Source organism: Pseudopipra pipra, chromosome Z (assembly GCF_036250125.1).
Source record: "Pseudopipra pipra isolate bDixPip1 chromosome Z, bDixPip1.hap1, whole genome shotgun sequence".
Classification (NCBI taxonomy): domain Eukaryota; kingdom Metazoa; phylum Chordata; class Aves; order Passeriformes; family Pipridae; genus Pseudopipra; species Pseudopipra pipra.
In genome coordinates this window covers 25,997,333-26,023,469 of record NC_087581.1, presented here as the reverse complement: position 1 = coordinate 26,023,469, position 26,137 = coordinate 25,997,333, and the positions used below count along the sequence as shown (strand labels likewise).

Sequence of the window (26,137 nt, the reverse complement as noted above, 5' to 3'; positions counted from 1 at the left end):
TAGTGAGGCCTCAGACTGGTGTTTGTACCTTTGAGAAGGAAGAAAAAAGATAAATGTCATTAAGCAAAGGAAATAACAGAGCAATGGGAAGGCTACTTGTCCTGGTTCCAAAGGTTATTCTATACCACCTCATATCATTACTAGGGGCTGGGGGAACAGAGTCTCCTCCTGGGAGAAGGGGTTCCTTCCGAGTCAGCATGATGGAGGCAGCAGTCTGGTATTGCTTCTGTGTGAAGGATTTGCCTCTTCCTTGTACCCTCTGTCATGAATATAGTTCCTATTACTGTTCTTTTTCTTAGCTTGTTGCTGTTGTTCTTACCTCAACCTGTGATCTTTACCTTTTGTGCCTCCATTTCTTCTCTCCAGTGTGTCACAGAGGGAAGAGGGAAGGGGAATGAGGTGAGTGAGCAAGTGGCCCATGGTTTCAGTGGGAGCACTAAATTGGAGAATACTATTCCTAAACCGTGACACTACTCTAAAAGAAAACTTGAACAAAACAAAAAGCACATGAGGACAGCAGAGCAGAAGGAAAAAAAACAAACACGGAAGCAGGAAAAGAAAAGGTATATAAGGAGGAAATGAAATAACTAAAACAAGGATAATTGTAATTTTTTAGGCTCTCTGAAATCCACTGATACATTTACTTTCCCAGCTTAAGTATGGAAGGCAAGTTTTTGAAAGAATTGGATGTCCTGCCTGCTGCCACATGGTCCAGCTGCTGGTTGCAAGCCTGAATTAAGTTTGGAAGACGGAGCACCAGTCTGCTATTCTTCCACAAAAGCACTAATAATAGGAAAAAGCTGCCATTACAGCAAGTAACTTTATTACCTGTTTGGCAGAGTTTATGCCTAAAGGAAAAAGGATTTGAAATACTGTTTTTTGGTATTCTTCCTGTTGAACTGAGTAGAAATGCATAAATATTGAATTCCTTTCCTGCCTGGTTGATTTCTTTACGCCTTCTGATTATCAGTTTGTAACTCATGATAATTTTCAATACTTTTTCTGGCCTTTTCTTTTTCTGTTTTTTGTCATCTGAAGCTCAACAAAGTATAATCAAGTGGGTTTTCTTTTTTAGGTACGTATGTTTTAGCAAAAGTTATGATCACTGGTAGAAAAAATGCCACATAAGAAAAAATTGAAAAGGTTTGATCTTGTATGGTTAGAGAACTATGATAGTAACCTCTCCTGAACTCTGAGAAGCTGCAAACAATTTTGTTTCATTGGGCTCTAGCACCAACCCTTGCACTGCTTAACTGATCTAGTGAGCTAAAGAGAGGCTGGACAACATAACCATGACCATTACAAAAGAGTATGAAGGTACAAACATCAGAAGCAAGTTCCATTTAGCACATGAGACCATCTGGGAAGGAAGAGACTCAAATTCTTATTTCTTATTTGTGGAAAGAAAATGTTGGTAGCAGTCTACAAAGAGAAAAAATATTCTATTCCATATAAAATAAAAAGCAGATATAATGTGTGCTCTAGTTAATATGGGAGTGAAATGAATGTTAGAATATGAATTATTGGAAATACCATCTGACCTGTGGAAGATATGGCGGCAATGATTTCATTTTCAGAGATTTTTGTGAAGTAGAGAGGTAAAAGAAGACACTTTGCTAATAAATAGAAATCTTTGTACTCTCTACCAAATACCTCCTCTGTATTTATTTAACTAAAAATGTGGGTCATTCAACAGTCCTGGATAAACCAAACGCACAAAATATTGGCCACATTTCAGAACAGAATTGAGCAAGTTCGAGAGACAGTCAGCATTAAAATAGTGTTTTTCATTGTTATTTCTAAAAACAGCTAAGAAACAAATGTTTTTCACACTGTTTATTATTATTGTTAAAACTGGAGCGTTATCCATTACAGCTTTGTGGACTATTTGTATCGATCTCTGAATCAATGCGAAGTGACGCTCAGATTTAACAGTTTGTACTTTCACAAGCCCAAGCACACTGACAATATTTATTTACCAGAGAAGGAAGCAGATCCCCTCCCACCCCTCCCACCCAAAGCCTCCCTCACTCCACCCAAATGTCCTCTCCATGACTCTTTAGCTCCCTGAAGATCTCTAAAACTGGCAAAGAGGAACACTGATTAATCAGAAAGCAAGGATCATGAGGAGCATTAGGATTTATTCCAGTCATAGCAAGTGTACAGGAAGTAGTTCCCAACCCAACAGCATTCAGCTTCTAAATCCTCCATCAAAACAAGCTCACCAGGTTCTGTGGGGCACAGGAGCATATAGTGAAGTACGACTGGGTCACTGCGGGTAGGGGCAGACATGAACACTGTGGGACAGGGATGGGGGACCAATGGAGATTAGACTTTACATTAATTTTTTACTTCTTGCTAAGTGATAAGTTCTCTGTTAAGTACAGACTGACAGCATGGTGGCTTCTAAAGAGTCTTTCTTAAGAAAAGGATTATGAAGAATCTTATCAATGAGAAGAAGGAAAAGAAATATCAGTTTTACATTACTTGCTATTTAGCAAGTTTTACTTTATATTTCATCAGGCAGCAAATAAAAAGGCATTTGAAAATGGCCTAAGGTACCCACAGGGAAAGTCGTGATTCTCAGATTTTTTTAGTTAAACAGGCTTTTGTAAATTCTTCATTTTTTCACCAGATAACCATCTATTTCATTGAACATTTAATTGCTGTGTTCACAAATACTACTATTCATATATGTTTTCACAGATCAATTATAGATTGCAATTACAATTGCAGATTATATTGCTCTTACCCTCACGCAGTTATTTCAAATCTCTTCGTCCATTGTCCATTTCATTTCTCCTATTATTTTGTGCTTAGTAATTATGGAAATGTTCAGGCTAGTTTATAAACAAAAGTTCTTAGAGAAACCTGACACATATTCCTTGGTACTGGTCATAAACTTAAAAGGTAAGGTAATAATTTTTCAGGGTTTATTATCTGCTTCTTAATAATGCATGACCTGAGTTTAATTCTCTGGTTATTTCATATGTGACTGAATGGGTTAATGAGAACTGACCAGGAAAGCAAAATTATTCTATTATTTTTATTTCAATGTCATTATTGCTCCTTATTACTTTAAAATCTTCTGAGTACTAAGTCCCATTTAACAGTGCATATTGCTCATCTTGATTAAAAATTGCTTAGACAAGAAGGTACAGACTGTTTTAGCCAGTATGCCTTGCCCAGTGCATTCCCTACCAATGAGCACAGACTATTTCTTTGGAAAGACATATTTCTGTCTTTTGATTATGTTCTAGAGTTGATGTTGATCAACAGAAGGCAAGTCTTCTGTTGAAACAGTAAGGAGGGTCATAGATTTTATTTCTGGAAGCTCCTTATGATCACATGGCAGAGGTTACTACGGTGGCACACTGTTTTACAAAGCAGCTGTCATTCAGATAAGGAAGCGTGATTGTGCTCTTACCTTCTGCAAAATTTTCAGAGGCCCTGTTTCTGATTCATGGAAACCTTAATTGAGTAAAAAGTAAAGGTGAGTTGATCCTATAATTTAATTCAGCTTTTTTAAAAGATTAGCAAACACAGAGTTGCATAATGCCATTTTGCAACTGGTAAACATAAGCGCAGAGAAGATACATTTTAAATATTTGCACTTAGGCAGGCTAACATATTAGCACTGTTAGAAGATGGTGATCTCTTACGTTCTCATCACAACAGTAGTAAACTAACAGGTTACCCTTAATTAACTCAGTGTCCATTGGAAGATACACATTTCAGATAAATCCATGGGTAGTAGGTATAGAGTTCTATAAGATCAGATGTAATATGAAACCACACAATTTTCAGAAGCTAGTACTATGAAAATTCCAATTTGCTCTTGCTTCTTTTCATCTGTTAGTTAACATTCTTCCATGCCATCCTTTGGAAGAACGTCTGTCATGAGAAAATTATATGAAATAATGTATCCTTTCTTTATCATCATAATTTTAAAAAACAGCAAAGGAATTGTTAGTAGCATCTGAGATTTCTCAGCTTCCCCCATCATTGTATATTGCCATGCCATTTTAATTACAGATGATTACCTATCAGCTATACTTTACATCCAAACAACATGCAACACTGAAAATCACGAAATAAAGATTTAGGATTTCCTTTGCAAGTTTAATCTAGTCTCTAGAAATATCCATTAAATATATTTATAGAATATTTAAAGTCACTCTTTTCTCCCTAGGACACATACCTTATTTAGTAAATAGGTAGTTATTTGACTTTTTTTTTCTTTCAGTGCTACACTCACTGTTATTCCTAACTCTCAATTCTTTTCTCTTACTCTTTGCTACTGGTCAGTCCTGTCTCAGTCTCTACTCTCACCAATTATTTGTTCCATTACCCTTTTTCCAAATAAATTATACTGACAGTGACCAGCATTTCCTATAAATCTGTCAAGTAGATATCCCAAGCTGCACTTTTCATCTCCTTGTTGCAGTCTGCCATTCCACTTGCTCCCCAAAGTCTGAGAGGTGTTCATTCTCCACCTGAGTCAGGATTTTGCCTCACTCTACTGCACTAAATAACAAATTTCTGAATGAGTTGAGACTCATTATAATTTTAAAGTCCTGTAAAGAGGCACAGTATGTTGATGCTTCACTACACTGAATCAACATTAATGCACGGCTCTTTAGCCAGAGCTGCAGAATCACAGCTGTACAAATCATGTGCAACCCCTGAAGGATTCAGGGAATGTAAGTGAATGGGAAGTCATGGTCAGGTCATGTCAGCCCAAGCTAAAGCATGCTTACTGTGATTGGGATGATTAGAGGATGTATGGCTGAGTCCTAAGAAGCCTCTAGTAAGTGTATGTGAACCAGTCCTTTTAAAAAGCTTATATTTTAGCCATGTTTGGTAGTTTTTATTTTCATTTTTTAAACAGGAACAGCAAAAAGATCTCTAATACAACAACTAGGCCATTGCAACATCTAAATCTTTTTCTAAGTTATATGTTAACTAAAATATTATGTAACATTAAAGTATTTATTCAGTTTTGATTTCAGAGACAGATTCTTCAGTGCTGATTCAACCTTGGTCTATGTTTAAGAGATCACATAGATACGTTCATTAGGAGTTTGCAAAATATCAGATACTCTAATCAATTGCACACATTCTTCAAGAAGATAGCAGAACCAACCTTTGCAGCTGCTAGCTGGCTATCAGAAGAACCAGTCCCATGTCTTTCACTCCTGTATATTCACTGTGCAGTCCTGCTTCCCTGCCTTGTACTGTCACCTCCTGTGATCCCTTGGCAGGCCAGCAAAACTTATATTCATCCAAGAAAGTCACCCTTATTTTTAGGCTGGACATGGTATAATGAAATCTTACGTTGATTCAATCAGAAACTTAAACTTCATCTGTGTTTATATGGACAAACCTGTGTATATGTACATATAGTCAGACTGTGACCAAACAAAATGTCTTAACTGATTATAGGCCACCTGGAACCTGACAGAAGGTATGTTTTGATGGAATTGCTTCCTGCATTTGCAGAACTGGTTTAAGTGATCTCTTAAAATCATAAATCATTACAGCTCTGGAAGCAGCAGCCCTCTTTAAGGAGATGAGGACTCAGAAACTCCCCTAAAAGGGGATTTCCCCTAAGGAACTGCAGGATTTCTTCTCCTCTGCAAAGAGGAAAAAGTATGCCCTTATTGGAGCTTCTGTGATTTATAAAGAGGAATTCATAAACCTTTACCTCAAACAGAGCGAGGAAAATGGGTTTTTATTTCTAGGGGATCTTGTTCAAATTTGGGAAAATACTAATATACTAAAAGATGAAGAACTGTGACCTAATCTTGCAATGGGAGGAGGATTGTTAGTCAATGTTTTTCAAGCTAATGCTTGGTTTCATTAACATCTGTTGGTTTGAAAATCTAGATAGACACCTGGGATCTGAGATTTTTTTTTGAAAGAAAACAAGTTTTTGCTGAAGCTGTGATCTCAGCAGTTTGTATTGGTGTGCTGGCTGAAGTACAAACAAAGGTAATAATTACATTTCTACTGTAAAAATAACAAAATAAAACCCTATACATATTCAAAAGCTATTCTGGAAAAAAAAAACACTCAGCCTTTTAGAATTCCTGAATTTGCAAAATCTGCGTACTCTGTTACATAATACCTTTAACTCCTAGATATGAATAAGAGAGGTCAGATGTTTATTTCCCAAAAAATATCTCTCAGTACCTTGTTGTCATGATACACCTGTTAGGGTCAGCAGTATACAGTTCTCTCTGTGCCAGAGAGAACTTTTTAATTGCCTAATAAAACTAGATTATCTAAGAGAAATTACTGCAATTCAATACCTATTACATAGGTATTCATAGTAGATAACACCTCTATTTACAAAGGCAATGCTGTAATCATATAGCCAAGTTCAGTATTTAAAAGCCAATGGACACAAAAAACATGATAAAAGATTTAACATATCCAGCATTAAGTAGCTGAATTTGCATTCAAAGTCTATCAAGCTTACCTTTTAACCAACTTAAACAATAGCAAGTGACAAAGACTAGAAAATCACCCACTTTGCAGCAAATAATTCTGACTTAGTAAGTAACAAATCCAGTGCAGATCCTCCTGGCCTTCTCCTTTGGAAGCTTTACAGAGGACATTGATAGGCATTTTTAAGGACTGACAGTGATAACAAGGGAAGAAAACCAAAACACATAATTGATTGTTTTCAGGGAGGAGAGGTGTCTTCCATGGAGACATGGCAGCAGCTGCCCTGCTTAGCTAAGTGTCACAGAGATGTCTGGCAGTTCAGTTAGTCTCAGAATGAAGGAGCAAGGTGGCAGATGAAGATCAAACCAGTGGTGATTGGAGTTAATTCCCTTTATCTCTTATGTGGAGATCCCCAACTCCAAATATAAAAGGAAATGAACTACAAAAAAGGTTTGATTCGTGTTGAAGGATAAAGAGACTTTTTTGGCCAGAAGACTGGATTATTCAGGGGTTCTTTAAATAATTTAAAAGGCTATGGGCAAAACCAGTCTGCAAAGTCCTTACCTAACCATATAGTTGTTACAGGAGAAAGTCAGGACACCAACTGCACCTACAGAAACTACTGACACTGACCAGCCTCACCCAGGGCATGCACATACTGCTCATGAACCCAGGGTCTCCATTTCACCTCAGCCCTAGACCCTCATATCTTGCCATACGCTCAGCTACAGACTAGTCTGGCCCTGTGATCTGGATAGACCTCAAACCTACACACTAGCTAGTTTTTATCCTGGACTGGTCTCTCAGACGTCCATTGCCACTGTCTTTAGCCCTGTCTCCCGAACGGACTTCAGAATCAAGATGAAACTTTGTCTGTAGTCCTATCTCTGATCTCATCTGCTTTTGCTCCTGACTGGACACTCTGAATGAACCCGGTTCATCTCTTCCTGGGACTGCCAATGGATCCTACAACCAGCACCTGGCTTACCCTGCTACGACTAGACCCTGTGGGACCACACCCTAGAGTCAACCTTTACTCCTGGAACACCAGGTCTGAGGGAACAGCAGGACCTTGGTGATTCTTGGAAGAGGAAACAGAGAAAACACACTAACACCTAGTACCATAAAAAGCTTCAGACACTTGCCTTCTTCAGCCATTTGCTCACACAAGAAACACCATCCAGAGAGACCTGGACAGGCTTGAGAGGTGAGCCTGTGTGAATCTCATGAAGTTCAACAAGGCCAAGTGCAAGGTCCTGCACCAGGATCAGGGAAATCTGAAGCATAAATACAGGCTGGGTGGAGAATGGATTGAGAGCAGCCCTGAGGAGAAGGACTTGGGGATGTTGGTGGACAAGAAGCTGGGTTGTTCGTTATGTAATGACAGCCGTAGTACTTTTCAAATCTTACTCAAAGCAAAGAATCATGTTACAGATGAAACACTTACTGAAGAGAAAAAAACTGTCATAAAGATGTTTCAAATTAAAAGGCAGCAGTCTTTACAGTATACACCCGCAAACAGGAACAACCATGGAGATGGTAAACAGCTAAAAACTTCCCTTCTGTTGAGGAATTTTTACAGAACAAATCTTCAGGACAGAAATCAGCATATGTAGAAGTTAAGTCTGTACTGATACCTGCGTGATCTGTTTCACTTCTTGTAATAGCTTTAACGTTATGAGTGCTTTTCATTACTTTAAGGAGTAGTGGATAGAGGAAGAAAGGCTTATTATACAACTGCTTTTGAATAGTAAGCTGTTATATTTATTCCACTAGCAGTTTACATGGGTTCAGTGGTCAGCTGAATAAATTTGGGAAAAAAGCACATTACGGACTCCTGAAAGCAGAAATGCCAGGATAATAACTAATGGTAGAAGTATTGCAGATTGGTATCAGTACATCTTTTTGGCCTAGTCTTATGTTCCTCCTTAGGTAGCTGCATGGCCAGTGTCAGAAATAGGTTGTTATTATTATACATAACACTGTAATCTGACCCAGTCTCTATGTTCTATGATACAGTGGTCCATAGGCATATCAGCTGGCATAGACTTTCAGCTGTGGGTTATGGAAGGCAATTGAAGTGAATCTTAAAAGAATATAACACACTTTTCTTATTTTGGTAATTCATGATTTAAGAAGAGCGCAGAATGATATTTCTAACATCACCCATAAACTTTGTAGTATTAGAACTGCAATAGAATTTTTAACTAAATCACAACTGGAGTCAAGTCATTCATATAAAGTGAAATAATATCAGTGTTAAAAAGAGTACATATACCATGTCACATTAATTTAAAAGGTATAGGGCACTTCTCTTAAGAGTCTTGTGCTTTATCTAACAAACCTGACATCCCTAGCAGCTACAAAGCAACTCACACGGTCAGCTCATCAGGCATATGCATCTCTGAGCTTTGCAAAAATTGCTGTAATAATAGCAAGACACTGTTTTGCAATCCTGTCCTCTCTTCCAGGAAACCTCCTTCTTTCTGCTGATGTACATGCTGAAATGAAAACAACTGGTTTTGTTGGCCATGTACTTTTAAGTGATTGGTTTATTTGAAGCTACAAGATTAGCTAGGTTTTGTTGGTTTGATATCAAAGCACTGTCCACAGTTGATATCAGAGTTTCATTTCCTATTGCATCTCTTGTTCAAGATTGCCATTTGCTTGTTAAGGCCATTAATACAGTTTTCGGGAGGCAGTAAAGAACTAACTAACTGATCAAGAACATAAGCCAGGCTTGTATCCTTACCACAGTGATTGCACATAACCCATGCTAAGGTGAAGTCTGTGTTAAGTTTCTGAATAAGAAAGTATTAACAAACCACTCCAGTTGTGGTGCTTTCCAGATGAAGTGGGCATCCCTTGACACTACTGCATGGTTCACTGGCTCATCTCTCCAGTCTTCCTGCTCCAAAGCATAGTTTTCAAGTTGAAGTAAAACTGGGGTTACTTCCGGAAGAGGAAGAATTGTGGGTAGACAATACATGGTTTGGGATGCTTAGGATGCTTCTGTCTTTCCTCCAGACTTCAATTCCTATAGCACTACAGGCAACTATAAAACTCTGACCTCGCATTAAAGAAACAATTCTATCAAAGTTACCATTTCAAGAGAGCTGACTGTAATGGCTTATTTTGTGTGAAATATCATGCCAATATTACCTGCCAGAGAAAAGGGATAAATTTTGATGAACGCTTATTACTTGGACACATTCTGCAAGAATATTTGGGCAAAACCTGCAAATTGTTTCAAACAGCTTTGGAATTACTTTTAAAATAAATTTATTTCGGTACAAATTCATAACAAGAAATAATTTGTTAATATGGTTTGTGGGTTTAATGTATTTTTCTAATATTTCTATTTAACTCTTGCTATATTATCTCAAGTTAAGAGTCACAGAAAAATTTTAATTCCCTTCATGTTACTATCATATTTATAAAGAAGTAATATATACATTTAGAGGAGAAAAACAAAACAATTATATTTTAATAGCAATCTGCTAAAGTCGGTATTGGATTTATATCACAAAGCCTTGCAACAAACAGCTTTGCAGTTTGAAGTGAGCTTCATCTCAGCTTAGTGTATTAATTTGGGGCTCTCTCATTCTGAAACAAGGGACTTAAGCCATTACTCTAAATACACACTGGTATAAATTGTGAGTACCATTTCCTGCATAATGGAGTAGGTAGGATAACTCAGGTTATATCAGAGGAGTAATTCCATGTTTACTACAAGAGTAGAGAGCTTGCATGAGTCAGTGATCTTTGATGCAAAGTAAATTTAGTTTTAGGTTCAGAAGTAGTGAGCAGTTATCTCCCTGAATTCAGAAGACAGACAGCACATCTGTGATACAATTAAGATGAAACCAACATATGTCTTGGGAATATTTTTTTCTTCCATTCTTATTCTATTTAAACGTTGATGCAAATACATGTCCTCAACGTGGCTATACTTGGTTCTGTTTATAAACAAAGATACAACTTTGCGATTCTGCTGAGACACAGAGCTGAAAGAGGGGGGAAAGCAGGTACCAGTTACCTCTCTGCTCCCTAAGAGTAACATCACCACAAGTACTAAAGTTCACAGACACGCACACACCGACACACAGCAGTAGCAGTTGTGGACAGTGACATGTGTTGCTTCTCAAGCTCGCCACCCGAAAGCAAGTACACGCTCTGCTGCAGAAACACAGAAACCTTTTTCTCCTGTTCGATCAAGCCTCTTACGGACGGGAACCCTCTTTTTGCTGAGAAAATGTCCCCCGGGGTGTGTGCAGGGAGCCGCGGGCACAGCCGGCGCAGGGATGCTCGGCGGCGGTCCCGGTGCGGTGGGGGGTCAGGGCCGGCGGGGCGGGCGGGCAGGTGGTGGCGGGGCGGGGCGAGCGCGGCACCGCCCCTGGGCCCCATTGGCGCCGGCGGCGGGGACGCTCCGCACCGCCCCCCGCACACAAGTGCAGTGCCCGGCGCCGGCGGGGGCTGCGCGGCGGGGCCATGCAGAGCTGCGGGCGCTTCTGGGGGCGGCTGGCGGCCCGCGGGGCGCCGAGGCACCTGCGGGGGGCGGCGGCGGCGGGGCAGCGGCGCTGGGGCGGCGGCGAGGCGGCGCGGTGCATCGAGCAGCTCTTGCCGCGGCACGATGACTTCTCCCAGCGGCACATCGGGCCGCGGGAGCAGGAGAAGCGAGAGATGCTGCGGACCGTCGGGGTGCAGGTAGGCGCCGTGCGGGGCGGGGGGCGGCGTGGCCGGAGCCCTGCTGCTCGGGCTGTGCCGAGCTAACCACGGCGTGCCGTCGCCTCTTTGCAGAGTGTCGAGGAGCTGATGGACAAAACCATCCCGGCCAGCATCCGCCTCCGGAGGCCGCTGAGGATGGATGACCACGTCTGTAAGTGACCGCATGGCCCGGGGTGCTCCCTGAGTCCCCCCCGCATTCCCGCGGCCCCTTCCGGCCGCCAGAGGCCGAGGATGGGGGCTTGGGGTGCACACTCCTTTTCCCCCCCGGCGTCCCTGCTGAGATATGTAGCGAGCAGATCTTCCCGCTGAAGTGAATAAGACTTCACCATCACCGACACTTCAGTCTTCGCCGACCCAACTCGGCAGAGTAATTCGGCAGCTGCATGTATTGCTCTCCTGTTGGAAATCAGTAGGAAAATGCGTGTAGCAGATAGGGATTGCCCAAAAGCCTGTTTTGGAGCTCAAGTGCTACAGGGACTTCACTTTGTCCCAAGAGCCTGACACCGAGGGAAGAGTGTGACTAGTGACCCCTTAGTGTGGACTGTAGCTTCAAATGGTCCACTGTCTTTTGTAAGTTCTTATGTATCTGCAGGATCTGTTATTCTTCCCCCACCAGCAATAACCTGCATATTTTAATAACACTAAAAACCCATGTCTCCGTATGATGGACACACAGTAGACTAATGGCCAGCATTTTGAGTCCATCTGATTGAGGGTTATGAGTAAACTGGAAGAATACAAAACATTTGATCCAGCTATTGTGGCACTACAATAATTCAGTAAATTGCTGTAGAAAACTTGATGTGATTTGATGAACTTTTAGATATTAATGTTTTTAAAAGTTAGCATGCACAGCACAGAATTTCTACCTTATAACTGCAGTCTTGAAAGATATCTGTGAACATCATGCTGGAAATCCCGTAAGTGAAAGAAACACTTAAAAATCCCCCTTGCTAAACAATTCCACTAAAACTGACAAAGCTCAGTGACCATTCAGAAAGAGGAATCAATTACTTCAGTATTAACTTCATTTTTGTGTGAAGATCCTTTGTCTGATTTGTAGAAAATTTGATCCCTCTCTCTGGCATTTTCTCATTGCTCATCTGTGTGCTGTAATTCGAGTGTAAACTTCAGCCCTGCAGCTCTGGTGAGGTTCCCGGCCAGTTCAATCTGGTTACTCCGAGATGACATCACGAGCGAGAGGCAGTGCCACAATGAACAGCCAGGAATACTAGACCCTGAAAAGACAGATTCTAGCCAGAAGGGGTTCAATAGGGACTGAAAGTTTCTACTTCTAAAATGCTTTATTAGTACAATGGAATTTTATTTTTTCATAACTTCCCATCTTATTAAAATGGGGAGAGGCTGGGTAGAGAAGCGAGTTTAATCACCTTCTTCTGTCTTTATAACTGCTGAAAGTATTGCTTGGCATATTTTCTTATGATTGATGTGTTTTAAGGTACTTCATGATTGACAAGTGATTTTCACCGATCCTCAAAGAAAAGAACTTTCTAGGTTATTATGTTTTTAGGTCTGAAGGAGGGATTAAATGCAGCTAGTGGCTAATAATTATGTCTTAAAAAGCTTTCTTCTTGTTATTTTTTTTTATTATTAATTAACGTGATACTCTTATGAAATTGTACATTACCAAAATAAACATAAAAAAGATAAGAGTCGAGTTGGGCATTAAAATAGTTATACATTATGGAAAACTAAACCAGTGATGTCAACCTAAGTCAAAATCTTGATGCAGTGCTCTAATGCTGATTTGCATAACAGTTTTGAAGTGGATGTCTTCTACGTATCTGTGCATTAGTTGCTATTCTGTTGTATGCAAGTTCTCACTGTGCAACAGGACCTCATTAACTAACAGTGTATTTAGTTCACTGGCATTTTGCTCCACTTGCTATGCTGTTCTTGTCCCCTTAGAGTAAGCTTTGAAAGAATGTGACCGTGATGCAGTCTCACACTGCACAGCATCCAACAGAGAATTTTCAAAAGACATGCTTGCATGAGGTACAGAAAACTTTTTTCAGCACACTGCTGCTTTTTTCTTCTGCAGCCAGTGTGCTGAACTGTCTTTTATAATTATTGTGTCATTGTTTATCACTGGTTTTCCACTGCATTGGTGGCAGAAAACTCCACAGCTTGCAAAAGAAAAGTTGAAAGCCTCAGCTTAAAGTTGTGCAATGTCACATTGAACATCTTGTGCCCAGGACACTATAGTCTGAGTGAAACTTGCTTCCTCATTAATGTATCGTTAGAGAGAACATTGTCCACTCATCAGGGTGAGATTTCTTGTGTGAGTACGGTGCATCATTATTTCTCTATCCCTTGTATTAGAGGGAAATAGCAAAATTGGGAATATCACAAAAACTGTATTCTATTTTAAACATCTTTTTATCTGTATGAAGACAATTTTGCTCCACTGTCCCCCAAACTCACACATAAAATGAAAGAACAGGACAAGACAATGCAAAACATGTCACTCAGTGATCTTTAGCATTTATAAAATTTGTAATACAGTGTTTCCAAGTGGTGTAAATATACATTTCCACTGGTCTGTATAACTTGAATTAAAAAATTAGTGACTTCACAAGGTAGAGTGCAGCTGAACAAATCAGCTGTGCTAGAGCTGCTCCTTTGTACTAACAAACACAGCTAAGCTTACACTGAAGTTTCATTGAAGTCAGTCCTTGACAGCGAAGTCAGTGCTTACAGATAGAACTAGACATGCAGTCCAAGAAAACCATGCACACACCATGAAAAGTACATCCAGGTGAGTATCATAGGTCTCTGCAATTTTGGGGGTTTTTGGCAAATTTTATAGTTTTAGACCTCATCTCAAGTGTGTATATTTGATGTGTAAGTTTGATGTATAGGCATATCTTCAAATTTTGATCAGGTCTGTCAATAGGGAAGATTGTATTACAGATCCTTCCATTGGTAATGTAACATAACAAGTTGTCTAAAAGATTGAAAATCAGTTGACTGGGTGTATGGAATAGCAGTAAAAAAAAGAAAAAAGAGGCTCCTGTGGATGCAGCTTGTATTAAAGAGCTGTTTAAAATGGCATTGCATATTCCACTGCTGATAAATGAAACCTCTGAACACAGTAGAAGCACAATTATTTTGTACCTGTGTTGTCTTTCTGAGACATTTTAGCACAGACCTACTCTTCAGTGGAACAATCAAGCTTCATTACTTCCCTGAAGGACATAATATGCCAAGAGAGAAAGCCTCTAACCTTAAGTGGACATTTCCTCAGGGTACAAAGGCTGAATCGGTGGGCCGAGGCCAATGGTGTGAGGTTCAACAAGGCCAAGTGCTGGGTCCTGCCCTTGGGTCACAACAATCCCAGGCAGCGCTACAGGCTGGGGGCAGAATGGCTGGAAAGCTACCTGGAGGAAAAAGATCTGAGGGTGCTGCTCAACAGTGGCTGAACATGATCCAGCAGAGTGCCCAGGTGGCCAGAAAGGCCAGTGGCATCCTGGCCTGTGTCAGCAATAGGGTGGTCAGCAGGACCAGGGAAGAGATCATCCTGCTGTACTAGGCACTGGTGAGGCTGCACCTTGAATCCTGTGTCCAGTTCTGGACTCCTCATTCCAAAAAGGGCATTGAAGTGCTAAAGTGTGTCCAGAGAAACAACAAAGCTGGTGCAAGGTCTGGGGCACAAGTCTTAGGAGGTGCAACTGAGGGAGCTGGGCTTGTGTATCCTGGAGAAAAGGAGGCTTGAGGAGGACCTTATCACTCTCTACAAGTACCTGAAAGGAGATTGTAGGCCAGGTGGGGGTCAGTCTCTTCTAGGCAACTAGTGACACAATGAGAGGAAATGGCCTCAGGTTGTACCAGGGGAGGTTCAAATTGGACATTAGGAAGAAATTTTTCACTGGAAGTGTTGTTAAGCATTGGATGGGGCTGCCCAGGGAGGTGGTGGAGTCATCATCCCTGGAATTGTTCAGGAAACAACTGGACATGACTTAGTGCTGTGGTCTAGTTGACAATGTGGTGATCTGTCAAAAGTTGGACTTGATGATCTTAGAGGTATTTTCTAACGTAAATTATTATGTGTTTTGTTTTGTTTATGTATGAAAGAAGTAGCCATTTTGGTAAATGCTGAGCTTTGCTGGTACAAGTGCATCTACACTAGAAATTCTTTTGCAATAATTATTAGTGTTCCTGTATTGGCAGATTTTTTCCCTGTGTTGGCATGGTCAATGATGAAGGAGAGAAAGAATGTTTGTTGTGGTAAGAGATTTCTGAAATGAAATACTTTGTTCAGTATGTAATATGACAGAACCATCTATGACCATTTTCTGACCAGAAAAGAGCTGTTTTAAAAATGTCTGCTGCCATGAGGCCACTGACAGTATTGTAAAATCACCTGAACGTGCCACTGAAAGCCAGTAGAGGTGAAACAGCACAATATCTGATTTCCACTAATAGTAAATTGCGGTCCTGTACCTCAGCTTGATTCTGGAAGAGGAGCTTTTTTACAGTTAGATTTTTCTGCAGGTGTAGTTGAGGAAAAATGTAATTTTGGCATGTAACTTCTGTTCAATCAATATTTACAACAAGGGTAGATGTCTGTTTGATACTTATTTGTGATCAGCTGGTATTACAGAGCTTTTTTCCCACTGTTACAGTAAGTAAGCTTTTCTTTAAGCTTTAGCACATATGTAGTGATTGACCCATTTGAAGTAAAAGAACAGATTATTTTATGTAAGTGTAATCCTCTTTATTTTATCCCTACAAACCTACTGTCTTTATCAGTCGTAGTTATCCCTACAATGTTGCCATTGTGTGTCCATCCTTATGTTATGGGTAGGCTTGCTTTGTGCACGTTATGTATTTCTGCTTTTTATTTCAGGATTTGAATTTTTAAAAAGTTTTAATTAAAAAATGCATCTATAAACTCTGCCACATTTTCTTTTCCCAAATATTCCCAGTTACATTCTCAAATTTTAGGATTTATAAACATAAGTTTCTAAAATCTGTGTAAGAATGCAATTTGGTCTCCAGTTTAAGTGTTATTAGAAGCAATACTGCTCAGAAGCAGTCATATTGTAATAAAATTATTTGTATCTTCAAATTTAACTACTCTTTATGCAGTCAAATCTACTTTAACTAGGATTTTAGATTTAAAATGCTAATTAAAAATTAATTATGGGTGATTTTGTAATCATTTGCTAGTGTCAGTCAGATTTTTAGAGCCGATTTAGTCGTTTCAGATTCCTTGCTACTGGAGTCCACACCATAGCTTCAGGTAACTGTAGCAGGGGTAGTTGTTACCCCCTGCAGAGTGTTGCCACAGGTAGTGCAGCAATCTGCATTGCCACCATTGGTACTTTACTCCTCTCATGTTGCTCCTCCTCATGACACTTCCAGGCTGCTGCTCTTTTGAAAGGCAGCAGGCCCTGGGAGTAGAACAGAGAAAGGCAGGCATCTTGCTGGCTCTCAGCTCGTCCATGCTTTCTGCTCCTCGCGGCATCCTCAGGTTGCTTCTGCTGTCCTGACTGGCTGGGTGAGTGCAGGTAGCCTGAGTGAAAGCAGGAGGAAGAGGCAGGGCAACAGATGCTGTTGGCTTTCTGCCCATATCTTGTAGTTGCTGGTTGGACACAGCACCTGGAACAGGCACTATCCTTATGCTATCCTACAGCATTATTATGTGTCTGACAGTTCTTTGGAACTTGTTTGCTTTAATATAATCTAATTTTTTTTTTTAAATGGAGATCAAATTAATTATTAAAGCGAGAGAAATAAATTAATCCCCATTTTCTTATATCAGCTGTTCTGAAGATCTTGCTTCCTTGATCTCGGAAGTTAGATTTTTTTTTTTTTAGATCTGACATAAAGTGAATAAAATTATATCATACAAATAGTCACCTCCCTTTGGTGTTGTGAGGTTTAAGTAATACAAGTTGAACTCTCTCTCTTTCTCTGGTACTTTATTATTTTGCAGGTATCTCAAAAGATCAAGGCAACTCTACTGTGCTAACCACAAAAACACTAGCAGCAATAAGTGTTATCATTTTATGATCTGATAATTTAAGCCCTCCTACTATTTTGTGATATATTTTACTTTTGCTACCTTTAGACATAGCAATCTGAAAATGTCCTCGCAGAACTACTGCTGGGACTCTCACTAAATTTTCTCCAATTACAAGATAGCAGTATTGCAGGATCAATACTTTATTCTGAATATTGTCTTTGATCATAATTTTAATCAGTTAATGAGGGGAATAAAGATCAACACAGCAACCTAGCTGGCAATTTTATTTTTTGCTGAATAAGGTTCTTAAAGAATTTTTATTTTGCAGCCAATAAATGAATTCATGATAAAGACACATCAACCATTTAGTCTCAGAAAACTGGAAACAAACAGCTGAGTGTGGTGGCCAGGGTCCAACTGTTATTTAAGTATAGTAAATTTTTCTTTCTGTTTGATTTCCCCATTTTACATATTGCTTCTTAATTTCATCCATTTCTGGGAAGAATTAAAAAAAAAAAAGAAATCAGTAACACAATCCAAAATCTCTCAAGCTGTGGGTTTTTTTGAACCGTATATCTTGAAATTAGTAGAAATCCTGCTCTTCATATGTTTTAGCTTTAAAGAAATGAATAAATTATTTACAATAATACACCATTTCCACTACATATGCTCCAAGTTATATACTTTATATAGCAGAAAAAGTCTGTAATTTTTTGGTTTTCATGACAGTCTTGTGGACAAAAATGGAAACTTAGCAATTTCATTATGAATTTGAAAATTAATTTTAAGCATGCATAAGACCACTCTTGTGGTTTGCATTCATCTGCCTTGATTAGTTATTTACGAAGTGATCAATAAAGAGTTAAGACACCTTGCAAAAATAACTTTACGGGAATACACTTAGGAAACTTAGGCTTGATGGAGTGGGAAATAAGGCTACTGACAGAGACACAGGGTCCTGTTCAGGCCAGTGGGGACCCGGGTCAGCAGGCTCAGCTGTGGGCTGAGACCAGGCTGCTCAGGGCTTTACCCAGTCAGAACAGGAAACTCTCAAGGATGGAGGCCCAGCTCTACCGCTGGGCTGTCCTCATGGGCCCAGCTCTCCTTATCTCCAGCCTGAGCCTCTCACACTCCTGCTGTGCATGCACAGCTGTGAAGAGTCTGGCTGCATCTCTTCCAGCCCCTCCTGTTCATGCAGGGCATACTCTTAAGAATGGTTTCATTGTCTTGTTCTCTGGTCTTAGGACTCCAACACACATTTCTCTCACCTGTGCCTACATCACTTCTGCTTGAATTCAGAGCCCTATCAGCATAAAGCAAACACTGAATTAATGAAATCTACATGGTCATAGGTAAGCCAGCCTGTACAGATAAATCAGGGGCTGTTGACTTTCCCTGCTCAGGAGTGCGGTTACTTATGAACTTCTTGTGATGAACATACTGTGATGAAGTACTTCAAGGCAGTCTTCATCCCAGGTCTCTTTAAAGAGGCATGCCAAGTGTGGGAGATGAATATTTGAGCTGTACTGCTGCCATTGCCTTCATAGTGACCAAAGGAGCAGGGTAAGTGAGGTGAAGCAGGAGTGAGAACAGTGTGCCCTCCAGCATTTTCCTGCCCTGATTAAAATTAGTTGTGTAAATGTCTTCCCAGGTAGCTCATTAAAATGTAATAATTAAAAATCTGTTCAGTGTTAGAATCTTCAGTGCAGATATTCTTGGTGGGATGTGATTCTACTCTTAAGCATAATTACTACCTAAGCTGCTTGCAGTCTTGCAAGGCTTTTGGCTTTGTGCCTTCAATCAGTTTGGAAGCAGGTTTATTTCAGAGATCTCCAGCACAAGCTAAGTGGCTGCACGCAGTGGCTGTTCACTACAGTTGCTGAGAAATGACTCTAGAAGAAACACATAGTTGGGCGAACAAAGAAAATGCTATCGGGCATATTGTACAGTATTTGTGGTATGTGTTTACTACAGAAATCGCACTCAGTGCATTTTTGTGTGTGAGACTGAGCAAGTTAAATGATAGCCAACTTCTGCCTTCAACCGCGTTTGGAAGTTCATTACTATTTTCAAGAAATCATTGATGTTTGAATTATGCAAGAATAGAAGCCTTCCTCTGAAACTGCAACCAAACTGTCTTTCATTAAACTTCGGGTTTGCAAGTGGTAGAGGAAGGTCTCTATAGTGTTAAACTCTCACTTAAAAAAAACAAACAAGTGCATCTGTCTAGTATAAACTGTGTGGGAAGATTATTGAGGAATGGAGCTTTTCACTACGCTTCAGAGATTTTGCCCTGGACATTGCCGACTTCAAACCTATAAGCATATAATGGTTGAGTCTCCAGAAAAAAAAATTGCAGTTTACTGAAATTAATGACCAGTCTTTATACATTAGATCTGATGGTTAACACTGAGTAAAAGGCAGAGAAGAAATTAACTTTGAAATGAGAACACCAGTAAAAAAATAACTGTGAGAGGTGTAATGTGACTGTGGAAGAAATAAATTGAAAACCAGATTTTTGAAAAAAATCTTTATACATGGAATGCAACAGTAGCAATTTGAGTAAAAGATATAAACAAGTTTGGAAATCAGAGCTAAAGTTCTAATATCCTTATTCGTGACTGCACTAGAAATTAATTCAAAACCTAATAATTATTTGCCATCACATTCCAGAGAATTAACTGTTTTGACTTGATCCCTCTTGCTAGTGTAACTTACAGAGAGAAAATGGGTTTTGAGACATCCAGGGTCCAAGCTATTCTACTTTTCATGATTTGTAGCCTTATATTACAAAGTCTGTTTTCCCAGTTGAAGTGCAGAATGAACAGAACTTGGTGTAACTGCTCTAATACAACAGTCTGGGGTCAGAGTGGGATGAGGAAGAAAAAAGATCTGCTCCCCTTACCTAGGAGGATTGCTGTACAATTCCACCCCAGTCTGTTAGGTTTGTCAGACTTGCTTGTCTGTGTGATCCTAAGAAAATCTACTGACCATCTTTCTGCATCCTCAGCTACTAATAGGTTTTGTAGATACAGCCCTTTGGCAGATGTTTGGTAGCATTATTTGTTGACTGCTAGGACTAGGTTGACTCAATGTGATTTTTGCACAGCCTTCAGGACACTGAGAAGTATGTAGAAGCAAGACCAAAGAGTAAACTATGGCTGGGGGAGGGAGGGAGTGAAAATGCCTTCCTTCTCAACACTTCAAAATCATTGTGTAATCTCTTCAAACTAGATTGGCAGGCTTATTTAAAAGTTAATCTCATGTAGAATTTCTTAAGCTACAAATACTCTAACACTTTTTTTTTTTTAAATAAACTGATGAAGCATATTAAAATTGAATTAAAAGAACTGTTCTATCAGCTATTTAGGGAAAATGTGAGTACATAAAGTTTTTTAATACAAAGAAATTATTCCTGGGTGCTTGGTGTGAGCCCAGTGTGTGTAAATATGACTCTATTAGAAACACTAAATCACAGTTATGGATGGCTATGGCTTCATCCAGTGTCGCTTCTGCAAGGTTTAGCTAAGAAAAAATGCCTGCTGAAGTAAATTCTAATGCATGTACAAGATGGGTTTCTTCTGGGTCAAATGTACATTGTGTTAGCACAAGAAGGACTTTATAAGCCTTTTGCCTGCAGCTCTTTCTCTCTCTATTCTTTCCACGTTGGCTGAAACCCTGTTATTATTCACTTGTTGCATTATCCAGAATTTTGTCAGAATTTTAACTTTCCCAGAATGTTTCACCACCTTACTATTTTATCTTTCCTGATTTTGGGCTGCCCTTTATTCTGCTACTCTTTATACTTGCATTACCAATGTTGCATATTTTTTACACTGGGGTACAAGACATTTCAGTTAAAAACTGTTAGCGTTATGTGTAGCTGTAATATTCTGACATAATTTCTTTTCAATTAGGTGAAAACGAAGTCCTTGAAACTCTGTACAATATTGCAAGCAAGAACAAGATATGGCGGTCTTACATAGGCATGGGTTATTACAACTGCTCAGTGCCCCAGCCCATTGCACGGAATTTGTTGGAGAATGCAGGATGGTAACGTACCACATTTTCTTGTTGAATATATGTGTTTAAATACACATTTGAAGTTTGTCTTATGAATGAGTGTAGATAAACATACCCCAGACCTGTTTTTTTCGCAAAGGCTTGCATGTATTTGCTAACGATGTGTATCCTACTGTGTCAAAACTATGGTGTTCATGCTGAAGCTAGAAAGAAAAAAATAATACTTTTGACTTTTGAAGATGCATTTTTTTTGTAAAATGTTACTGATTTTGTGACTTATATTCACAGCTCCTGTTTATTATGAACTAATAGAAGAATATTTGTTTGCTTTAAGGAAGCATACAGACATAACTCCTAAACAAAAGTAATTCTTTTCTAACTTGTGCCTAAATTTAAAACAGCTTCCTCCTCCACTTTGTATATGCAATTTGGGTGAAGGTAGTTAAACACTGTGCAATACTCTGTTCATGATTTTCTTATGAGGAAGTAAGAAACCTTGAAAATTCTAAAGGCTGTTCTCCTGGTATTTCTTTCTTGATTTATTTTATTTTAAACCAGAGACCTTCAAGTGTTTGAATATGTTTCCATCAAGTGAGTTCTTGTCTGATCAAATAATTCACTGATGAACAGGAGCAGTACTAAAACTATCAAAAAATGATCATTCATTTATGAAGAGGCTGAGAATATTGTACTTGCTGATGACCCTGTTGACATTACAACTGATCACCCAGTTGACATTTCAGTTTTTAAAGGACTGTAACTCAAAAATGGTGCAACAGGAAAAGCTAAATCTAATGTGGAATCTCACTTTCCAGCACACTGAATGTCACTGATACCCTGTATTTTCTCATTAAGTTTGCAAGTTCACCTATCACTAGTCAGTAAGATCCTTTTTTTGTACTGTATTAAAATGATAACTGTCATCTTTATTACTGGATAATTTTTATTTTAATAAAAGCAGTATTTTAAAGTTTATGTATGTATTCAGAAAACCAAACAAGAAAAAACAACCAATCAAAAGATTATATTAGTCAGTGTAAAAATCCATTGTTACTTAGACGTTATATAATTTTTTATACCTTGGGTTGCCATAAATGTGTCTACAGATCTGTAGGCCTCTAAGTCTGTTTATTTTTAAATTTGTTTGCTCTATTTGCATTGCACATTTTTGAACTGGTAAAAAAGTTGCACTGTTTGGACTCAAGGAACCTATGCAGTACATCTATACAAAGCTTTATTTAGCTTTATTCTCACTTACTTTTTGCAACATATACAAACTAAATATTTCAATACAGTACCACAAAACAAGTTATTAAGCGATAGAGGCAAAGATAAGAACACTTAAAAACTAAGAGGAACAAAATTAACTGCTTATTTTTAAATCCTAAAAAATGATATAGTGCTAATGAAACAACTGGGAGAATCTGTCCACATATCTGTTCTTGCAGTGTACTGTAAAGTAAAACTAGACGGATAAAAGCTAAACTGTTAGATGGCCAAAGTGAAGGCTAAAATGTTTATTGGGGAAAGGCGTATATGTGTGTGTGCATATGTGCAAAAGCAACTACAGAGGCTTTATGGAAGCTGTTTAAGAAGTCAGACCTCTCCTTACATCTGCTGGATGTGTAACACTTTCCATGCTCCAAGGAAAATGCTGCAAGCTCAGACTTGTTGTTTCTGATCTATCTCTCTCACATAACTTGTAGTTTCTGTTGCTTGGCATTTGTTAGAACAAGGCTTGCATTGGTAAACAAAATAAGTTTATGAAAGATTGTTCCTAGAAGTCTGTTAACACAAAAGTGAATGACTTCACAGTATTTAAGACACTTGGACTTGCTAGGAGAAGGTAGGAAGCAAAGGAGTAGATTTCAGGAGAAAACTTTAGAACCAAATGTATTTTCAGCTGAAAATGAGACTACTGAACCATACTGGGTTTTTTATAAGGTTAGTTACCACAGAAGTCTTCCCAAATATCCAATTCTGTTAAGAGTACGCTCAACACATTTAACTTGGAATTTTAACTTTTTTAAGGATTTGGACAATGATTTATATCTCTGTCCACTTCTAATTTCTGTTGGAATGTAATGTAACTTCCCAGTTTTCTCTAATTTTACCCTTAATCATCTTCCCAGCCCCCCATTAACGTAATAATTATGTTTTTTCACAGTTGATGTGCTGAGTTCTTTCCCTAGTAGCATACCAAATTAATTCTGTGCTCTGCCATGAATATATGAATAACTGAAGATGTGAAAATATTTGGTTTCAGAAATCAACTACATATAGAGTTTTTATTAACATATAGGTCACACCAGTGTAGTATTTATTTTTGGGGCTGAAGTGGATAAAAATACCTATCAGACCTTGCAAATCAAGAAGGCCTTTAAAGTCACACTAATACTTACGATGGAGCATGATGCAGAGGTCTCCAAAGTCAGCTCATTTGATTCCTTTGTCCCTACACATTAAATATGTAAGAATAAAATACCTATACCGATGATGCCTGCAGTACTCAGATCTGTAGTGTAAATTATTAAACTTATTAGCTAGTAACACTCAGCACTTATGCATTACATTCTGAAAATTACTGCACAGTGTGCAATAATTACTTTAAAAGAGTTTGCTTTTAAATTACTTTAAAAAGTCATTTACCATGTAGTATAGAATCAAGCAGAAGTCAGAATGCAGACTAAAGCCAGATATTTTGTTTGAAGAAATTGTGGAGATGTAGGATATATAAAAGATAGAGATGCTTAGAAAATGCCAAAAAACCTTAAAGTAAGTGTTTAAGTAAGTGGTTTTATGTTAAAATGGTGTCTTTACCAGTTGAAATAAGCTTCATGCACTGTAATTTGTGGCAATACTGGAAATCAAGATTTCTTGATTGAATTTTTTCTATTTTCCTGAAATTGATTGGTTTTACTTCAACTGTATTTACCATTCAAAACCACCACATCAAAATCATGAAGCCTCATTAATGCTATTTTGTAATATAGTGTACTTTCCTAACTATGTGGAGTAGAATTTCTCTAATGTATTTCAACTAAACTCAATGCTTTTACTCTTATTAGTCTTAATTCTAGTTCCTCCTACAAGTTATAATACAAAATATGACCCTTAGGTGAAGTAAAATGAGAAAGCACTATTGTTAACCTCAACTCCAGAGGAGTTTCTTTCTTTTTTTAAGCAGCAAAAGTCATTGTGCATGCAAAGGTGTTTGGAATAACTCTTTATTGGTGAGAACTGAGTGGGCAGGGACTATTCAGAAAGTGAGTCTTAATACTGCCAAACTGAAAGTTTATCTGACAAACTTAACACTGGACTTAGCAGCTGTGAAGAAAAAAAATACTGTTGGGATTAGCAATGTTGCATGAAACCTAGGACATGGACTCATTTGTGAACTATGTAGTCATATGATGATAATTAGTTTAGTGTTAGAGTTGGCTAAAAAAGAGAAAAAAAATGCAATTTTGGGGAAAATCATCAATGCTTATGTATTCGATACATAGCTATTGCTTTCTGTCACTGTACTGAATAGTATATGTGAATATTTTGAGCAGATGTATAATTTAAATAGACAGTAAATACATGTACATCCTGTATTACACTTTGAAATCACATACTGAATATGGCCTTCTAGCTTTTGCATTCTCTTCAGGTCTTTTTTCTGCCTTCTGTCTCACCTTACTATTTTGTTGCTGCTCTCATCTTGCTCTATACCACCTTGTTCTTTAAAAATCCTTGTTATTCACCTTCTATTGACTTTACATGATTTGAGCTTCTTTAAAGCTTATACCTTAACTTATAAGCATTTTTTGAAAGTCTAGGCTTGCTACCGGCCTTTTAAGGAAAAAAACTGCTGTCTTCTTCCACTGCTAGAAAACAGAGGCCACAAGTGTTCCCACTTACCACTTGTTTCTGGCTGCTACCCTAAATTCGATCTGGCATAAAGCCTGTCCCAAACCACTGTGGAATCCAGTGACCAAATTTCCAGCAGTGAGAGTCTGACCTCTGTTCTTGCCTTTCATCCCTGGACCCATGCTGCTTTGTTTTCTGGACTGTTACAATGAAGCATTTCCCTTTGATTCTTGTGTTTTCAAAGGATTTGCTTATTTTGTCACTATTGTTTTGTTTGCCAAGTGAAAACAGATAAAACATCAGTCTCACTTCCCTCCACTAAGATATATGGAAACTGTCATTTCACTAGAAGTTGCACATTTCTGAGCTTGATTCCGTGAAATGTCAAGTGTCTTTCTTCCCAGAAGAGTGGGGAACATATGACTAGTAAAAGGCTTCAGAAACAGTGTTGAAAGATTGTGTCATACCTAGATATCATTGAATAAAGCATTCTCTTTTGGATATTGTTGATTCAGTTCTCCCACAGTCGACACCTACTTACCCTATCCCTTCTCCATGATGCCCTCACACCTCTGTTTTAAAAGTAATCTCTTTTCAAAATGGAGAGATGAAATTATTCTCCTGTAAAAAGCCAATTCAACACCAGAAGATAAACTACTCTCAGGCTTCCAGGACAGTAAAAAATTACAGTTGTCTAAAAATATCAGTTGTTTTTTAACGACAGAACAAAACAGAACAACAGAAAAAGGTTGTTTTTTTCTAACAAGCTTTCATGTTACTGAATTACATTTTACTGTTTGTTTTTCCTATGACATAGTGCAGTTATATATTGGCATAATTCTGTTACACACGTATTTTCCTAGACCCAAACTCAGACTTATTTTCTTACAGGGTTACCCAGTATACTCCTTACCAACCTGAGGTATCCCAGGGCAGGCTGGAAAGCCTGCTAAATTACCAGACTATGGTGTGTGATATCACAGGAATGGATGTGGCTAATGCATCTTTGCTGGATGAGGGGACAGCAGCTGCAGAAGCTATGCAGTTATGTCACAGGTACTATGTTTAAATGTATGGTTAAATCAA

At 38.7% G+C, this 26,137-nt stretch overlaps 1 protein-coding gene across 1 annotated transcript in view; it reads left to right on the top strand.

Moving 5' to 3' along the window:
* Window positions 1-10,901: 10,901 nt before the first annotated feature.
* Window positions 10,902-26,137, top strand: part of GLDC (glycine decarboxylase) — a 43,497-nt gene continuing 28,261 nt past the window's right edge. Inside the window, exons 1-4 of the mRNA XM_064641421.1 lie at window positions 10,902-11,160; window positions 11,254-11,332; window positions 21,091-21,226; window positions 25,943-26,107. Coding sequence (XP_064497491.1) covers window positions 10,945-11,160; window positions 11,254-11,332; window positions 21,091-21,226; window positions 25,943-26,107 — 596 coding nt within the window. The 5' untranslated portion in view covers window positions 10,902-10,944. The remainder of the gene's footprint in view (window positions 11,161-11,253; window positions 11,333-21,090; window positions 21,227-25,942; window positions 26,108-26,137) is intronic.